General features: G+C 34.4%; 1 protein-coding gene across 1 annotated transcript; it reads left to right on the top strand.

Moving 5' to 3' along the window:
- The first annotated feature begins 233 nt into the window (after nucleotides 1-233).
- Nucleotides 234-2854, top strand: LOC132274466 (protein ACCELERATED CELL DEATH 6-like). Its single transcript, XM_059775736.1, has 4 exons — nucleotides 234-945; nucleotides 1317-1517; nucleotides 1560-1849; nucleotides 2144-2854. The coding sequence occupies exons 1-4, from the start codon at nucleotides 234-236 to the stop codon at nucleotides 2852-2854; spliced, it is 1914 nt and encodes a 637-aa protein (XP_059631719.1).
- The last annotated feature ends 4682 nt before the right edge of the window (nucleotides 2855-7536 follow it).

Raw genomic sequence — 7536 nt, 5'->3', positions numbered from 1 at the left:
CAATTACAAAGAGCTGTGTTTCAAATAAGAGTATCTTAGTTTCTGGCATTATCCCCTATTGCTTACAAATCTATTCAACTAATCCGTTATAAAATTCCTAGTGGACCTACGTCAAGTGTCCTTTTTTCATTTGATATTGTAGAAATACGTCCAAGTTGGTTGTATAAAATGCTTCTATTCAACAGGTTGTTTACTTTATTTTCTTTAAAATTGAACAAGCTGTAACAACAACGATGCCGAAAGTCAACGGGCAAGTGAATAAATGGACAAAACTGCTTCGGGAAGCTAAGCTAGGCAAGCTGAAACTTGAGAGGCCGAGCAGAAGCCAGTCACTTATAGCTATGGATCCAATCTTATACAAGGCAGCCGAAGAGGGAAATGTCAATGTCCTCATGCTAAAAGATGGTGATGAACTTGAAGTCCAAGTGACCCCCAACCAAAACACAGTCCTCCACATCGCAGCTCAATTCGGCCAAACACAATGTGTGAAAGAAATCTTACATAAGTGCAATCGATCACTGCTTTGTTATGTGAATATCAAAGGTGAGACTTCACTTCACATTTCAGCAAGGGAAGGACACTCTGCCACGGTACAAGCACTCGTTGAATATGCGAAATCATTGGAAAAGGACGCCGAAAGTGGGAGTGGAGCTACTAAGGAGATGCTTAGGATGAGGAGTGTGGAGGGTGAGACGGCCTTGTACGAGGCTGTGCGAAATAATCATCTTGATGTGGTTACAATTTTGATGAAAGAAGACCCGGCGTTTTTACATCCACCCAACAAAGCCAAGGAGAATCCACTTTACCTGGCTGCCCAAAGACAATATCTATCTATTCTGTCCGAAATTTTGGAAAATACCATTTCCAAAGCTTACATTTCACAAGCTTACAATGGTCCAAATGGACGAACAGCTTTACACGCAGCAACAATTTCTTATGACAAAGGTTCTTACTATAACTAAATATTTACCTCATCATTTCTTATGACAAATGTACTTACTATAACTAAATATTTACTTCATCTGGTTTGCTAGTTTGTAGAAGAGAATAAAAAAATAATTCCTCAAATGTGTGAAATTAACACAAATTAGTTTTGTGACTAGAGTCCGAGTTTTTAATTTGCAGTAGCCATTCACATCTTGTCATCACGGCATAAAACTATAGTAATGTTTTACTCCACAAAACAATATATAGTAATGTTTTGTGATAGTAAGGAATAAGCAATTTCCAAAATGTTTTAGTTTTAGTCTTATACAGTAATGTTTTATTTTTACTTGCTAGCTAGTATGAGTTGATAATATAATGTTATCTTTCAGAATGCATAAAAAAATTACACGACTGGGAGTCATCACTCATCAAGAAAGCAGATGTATCTGGATGGAGACCACTTCACTACGCCGCATGGTTTGGTGATGTTTCAGCAGTTAGGCAGCTACTTGATCTAGATAAATCCGTGGCATACCTTGCTGCAGAAGCAGATGACAATAAGACGGCTCTTCACTTAGCAGCTAGTCAAGGTAATCTAAGTGTCATGAAAGAACTTTTTTCATATTGTCCAGATTGCTGGGAAAGCATCAACAGTAAAGGCCAGAATATCCTTCACATTGCAGTGGAGCATGAGAAAAGTGAAATAATTGAATTTATCTTAGAAAATTCCTTTGCCAACAGCCTCATAAATCAGAAAGACAGAGATCGAAACACACCTCTTCATTTGTTTTGTGCTAAATCCAATTATCTCAAGTACAGTCTCAAAGATGACCCTAGCGTGGATAGCACGGTCTTCCAAAAGAAAATTTTGACTTCACTCAAAGTAGTATATGGTGACAACCGTGACATGTATCCACTGGAGGTAAGGATGCTACCTTGTCTATAATATGAAAATTTTCATTATGTGAATATAAGCTAATTATGCTACCTTGTCCTTCGGTATTTGTAGTGCATTTTTTGTTGTGCAATTGGATTAGTTGTGTAATCATGACTTTTGTGACAATAAATTAATCTTGATAAGATGTGACTTTGCAGGTAAAAGTGCCTTGTATTAAGTTGTATTAATGTACTTATTTTCATGAGAGGGATGATTAGTAAATTTTTGCAATAGATTCAGTACTGTTGTTTTTAAGTTGATCAAAGAAGAAAAACGCAGGTACCAGAAGTGGGTCGCCAAAACAAATTCAAAGTACGCAACGGAAACGACTCTGCTCGATTGAACGAGTTGGCAATTAAAATTTCGGATAACAACTTGATAGTAGCTACACTTATAGCGACCATGACCTTTGCAGCTGGTTTCACCATTCCAGGTGGCTATGACGGCAATGCTGGGCCAAATCAAGGTATGGCAGTTTTAGTAAGACGAGTAGCATTCATCGTATTTGTTGTGACGGATGCTATTGCTATGATCTTCTCCATTAAAGCTGTAATTACCCACATATCTGCATCGACTTACGAAGATGAAGATAAGCGTGCTAGTGGCTATCGCAACGCTCTTGCAACCATTATATGTGCTATTGCAGCAATGGTGGTTGCATTTATGAGCGGCTTTTATGTTGTGTTGGCACATTTACCGGTCCTCGCTATCAGTGTAATAGTCATTTGTTGCCTCTTTCTTGTCAATGCTTTAAGTTGGTTCGTGGACGCATGCCTTGCAGTAGCTCATGACTTTAAAAATGACGTAAGGGTGTTTATACGCACTGCTATCGACTTCTTTCATTGGGGATTGCGCAAAGCTATGGAGTTTTTCTTTTTGGGAGGGATGACAGTAATCCTCATTGCAATTGTGGCTGCCGTCCTTGGTGGCTTTGGATTTCTTATTTTTCTGGCATTTAGATTTAAAATAAAGCATAGGGAAAAGTGGTGAAGTAGACGAGAAAGCTTAATGAAAGAAAAACATAAGAGCAAATTTTCTTAAAGGCATGATCAGTTGCGAGAGAAGTACGTACCGTTGGAGGACTAGTTTATAGTATCTCCGCACATCTCAACATTACAGCTTTATTTTCATTTCATGTACTTTACTTGCTTTTTAGTGTGAGATTTATTTTCGACATTTAGTGTAATTGTACTTGTTATATCTCTCTACCATCTTGTATCCAGTTATCCATTAATGAATTACCATGTTTGCAAAATTGATTGTTTATTGTTTATTTATTATTATTATATTTTTTTTGTACAAAATTTCTTCAATGTTTAAAATTCGTTCATCCAAGGCAGAAGAACTTCAATAAGAGATTTATTCAATTTTCCATTATTCATTATCAACGAGATTGAGAAACTCAGGTTTTTTAATGTTCTTGCTGTACTCTAGCTTGTTTTGTTCTTAAAGCATTTATATATCTTGATCTATCAAATAGGCTTAATTAAATCGTATCACAGGATCACAAATGATACACAGCTCTACACATGCATTTAGAGAGATTGATCATTGGCATTTCAGATGGATTACAATAGCTAGTATATATATATGTTCACGGTATAAATGATGTATTGTCTAGTATATGTGAGATATATATATATATATATATATATATATATATATATATATATTGTAATTGGCTAATTTTGTTGTCAAAACAAGTCCGATCAAGTTGTAAAATTTCGGTTCAGAAATTCAAGATTGAAGATCAGAAGCGGGTTTGAAGAAGTTAGTGTTCATACTTTAACACACTCCGGGATGATGAGAACAATGTTTTAGAAAGGTATGTGAGTGTGTAAGAACACTTAGGAAGTTTTGGAAGTTTGAAGTTCTTAGGAAGTCTACATTCTGCCCAACTTGAACTGGTAGAAGAATCAAGGAACAGTTTCAACTTTGTGATTTTTCTATTCTGTCAATTGGGAACTGGTAGCCAATTCCTGAACCGGTAGCCAAATCACGAAGGATTCTTCACTGCCCATCCTAAACAGGTAGCGAATTCCTATACCGGGTCAGGGCTTCTGATCAAGAATGGTAGCTTTAGTTTCCTGATACATTTTGATTCCTTTTTGGTCCAGACTTCTTTCCAAAAGCCTACGCACGAATTTCACTTGTTTTACAAGTATTTTTCGGTCTTACAAACTTTTATATAATGTCTCTTTCATTCAACATTGAGGTATGACTTTAATGAACAAAATTTTATTATTTTGAGAAAGCCTTTTGAGATATATTTTTCAGAAAAATCAAATCTGATTTTTCTAATTTTATATTTTAGAGCACACATATATATTAATGAGTGATTTAGTAGTGTTATTCTCTATCTCATAGGAATTGGAGCTTAATTGAAGATTTAGAGATTCTAAAAGAGCAGATTTTTTTTTTTTTTTTTTTTACATCAAATTCAAATCTTGAAGAAAATGAGTGAAACGATCACACTATGGAAGGGTTAAAGCATTCGAGGAGTGTTGTTTAATCTACCAGAAATCCTTCTATAGAGATCAAGAGTAAGCCTAAGATCAAGAGCAGTTGGATGGGACATCGCAAAGCCAGAGGATTGTCAGCAATTGGTTCTTAATTGGTAGAACAATAGGGTATGAGCCTGAGTCAAAGTTCAGTGCACTTTGTTTCAAACATAGTGGATCGTTTTGCTCTAGACTGCATAGTCCATAAGGTTTTTTCCATAACAATTGGTCTATTATGCTAATTGGGGTTTCCTTGCTAAAAATTCTGGTGTCATCTCTCAAACTTTACTTACTTTACTTTTCAGTATTTATCTTTGTGATTGTGGATGTTTAATTGATCATATTGCTTAGATAAATTAATCAATTGCAAAAATTGGGAAGTTGACCTAATAATCTCATATAGATCATTTAGAGAGTTAATCACAATTAAATCAACTAACAGCTTCCGCACCGCATAACTCACATTTGATATCAGATCGGGTTAGTCGATATATTGAGTAGATCATATTTGTTGATTTGTTGTGATTTTTGCATCATGTCTGATAATTCATCTTCTATTGATGTGTTACTTTTACCTCCTGTTTTTAATTCTGTCACAAGCATACATATTGAGTGGTCTAAGTTTTAAAAAGATTTTGAAAATTTGTTAGAGAAATTGAAACTTACGGAACTTGATAGAGATATTTATAAGTTAGAAGTTTATGTCACTAATAAAAATTTGGAAGAACTTGGATATAAAATTTGAATCTTTTTTCATAAGGTTGATTTTCTGGAAAAAAAACTTAAACAGGTAAATAGGTTTAATAAATTACTTGAACTTAAAATTGATAATTCGAGCAGTGAGTTGGTTAAATCAATACAGTCTTTTCAAAAATTTGACATTGACACTTTCAAAATTGATAAGTTGAAATAAGTGGTTAAGAACACTAGTAGGAAATAAAGAATTGGCTTCAACTTCAAATGATTTATATTTTAAAAAATCTAAAGATATTTTTGTGAAAGTTGAAACCATACCTTCTGTTATCACTATTTCTCCTAAACTTATTTCAACGTATCATTTTTGTGGAGAAAAAGGTCATATGAAGTATAAGTGTCAGAAAAGAAATGAAAGCCAATGCTTGCAAGACCAGTCTCAAATGAAAGGCCTTTGTGAGATCTACAACTTTGATAACTATGGCTTGGATCAATTCTTCCTCTAACTTATTGAAATCTAAAGAGAAGAGAGATGGTTGTAGAGAGAGAAAGAGAACTTGGAGAGAGAGAGAGTTATCCGAAAGAGGAAGGAGAAAAGGTGAGGCTCAAAATAGCCTTTGTCTCCTCATAATGGTTGGTCAACAAGAGGGTTTTCCTTTGATCCTCTAATTTACTAAAATAACCTCCATTCCCAAACTAATCACATACAAGTCATAAAATATCTCTTCTCACCACAACCTACATCATCACATATATAATCACATGTAACCACATAATAACTCAAATAAATGAATGTGATAAAAAAAAAAATTAGGGAAATCCCCGGGGCCCACATGGTGACCAAATCGAGACGGTTTAAAATAATAAAAAAACGAAAATTAAGAAAATCTGAAAAAATACGAAACGTTACAAATCCAATATATTATTTATACATATTTGGTAACCTATAACTCTCTTGTTTAATCACATATATTTACTAACAATTAAATATAACTAATCACACTCCTGTGATCAAACTAGTCTAGCCAAATACTTTGCCACATGGATTCCATTTTGATAATATATAATCTGCAGCGAATATATTAATTATTTACCCGAAGTACATAAGTTATTCAATGCATAGATCAATCCAAGTATATCAAATGTAAATAATTAATATAACCTCAATCAATATATTTCTCAGGATTAAGAGTTAACTTACAAAATTAACTAATAAGGAAAACTATTCTTGATAGTTCAAATAGTATTCTACTTAAGTTTGACCCATTCAACGATCTATACATGCCAACTCAATTGGTTATGGATCACTCCATCCCGATGACGAATATAAGTCACTCCACTTAGTATTTCTACTGAATTAGAAACCAATGGTTATACTCACGAAATATAATGTCCAGTTCTATTTGATAGAGTATGAATATTAATGATTATGAATACTGATAAATTCATATCTCCTACACACATACTGTAACCATTTGTGTACATGAATTTATCCTATCATAATTAATGAATCATGTAGATCAAGACACTTGATCTACCCAATACATAGTCATCAATATTGTAGAAAGATGAATAAAACAGATTTCATTAATAATATGTCGAAATACGCCAATGGCTTTGCAGGGCTTGCATAAACCCTAACAATCATAACCATCAATTCTGAAGCATAATTCCATCATATGCTTGGCTTGTCACATTGGACAGAAGATCAATGTCGCACCTGCACATCCCAAAATTTTATGTGCTTTGCTTAACTGGTCCAGAATCACACGATAACTTGGTTTTCCAATGCCATTTATTGTGATACCCCTCAGATCCGAGACGCTGGTTGATCAGGCCCAGGCCCAAACCTGAGGGATATCAAACAATTAATATGTTAAAACGAACACATAATACAAAATAATGAATTAAAGAAATAAATAATAACGTTGAACGAATACTAAATAATAAAATCCTCAATTATTAATCATTAAAACCAAACTTTCCAAAACCTCCAATCCATACAATTTGGGAATCCATCCTATGGACCCTTAATAAAAACACAAACTGAAACTGAAACAACAGAAATGAAAACTAAAGCTAAACAAAAAAAGTAGTCCTACGTAGTCGGAGGAATGAGTGTCTGTATCTGCTCTGCACGTCCAAGCTCTAACCCTGGAACTGACGAACACCTGGAAAAATAAAAGAGTGGGTCAGGCCCATATGCAAGTCCTATTCTACTACGATCCAAACAGTAATCCGATACGCAGATACATCCTAGATAGCTCAACAATATTTAGAGTAATCCATATATATATATATATATATATATATATATATATATATATATTCACACTAAGGGACATTCACTGGACTACAGTAAGGGCCTCAACTTGAATAGAAGGCAACATGCGAAAATGCACCTAAGGGTGGGCATGAGTACCTAGACCTAACAGGGTACACCTCAACCTACTGTAACCAACTACTCATCCACTGCAT

The sequence above is a fragment of the Cornus florida genome, unplaced genomic scaffold, assembly GCF_030987335.1.
Source record: "Cornus florida cultivar Cherokee Brave unplaced genomic scaffold, ASM3098733v1 CherokeeBrave_3.0.0_Hap2_Chr01, whole genome shotgun sequence".
NCBI classification, from domain to species: domain Eukaryota; kingdom Viridiplantae; phylum Streptophyta; class Magnoliopsida; order Cornales; family Cornaceae; genus Cornus; species Cornus florida.
The sequence above is the reverse complement of the archived record's forward strand: the minus strand, read 5'-3'. Positions and strand labels throughout refer to the sequence as shown.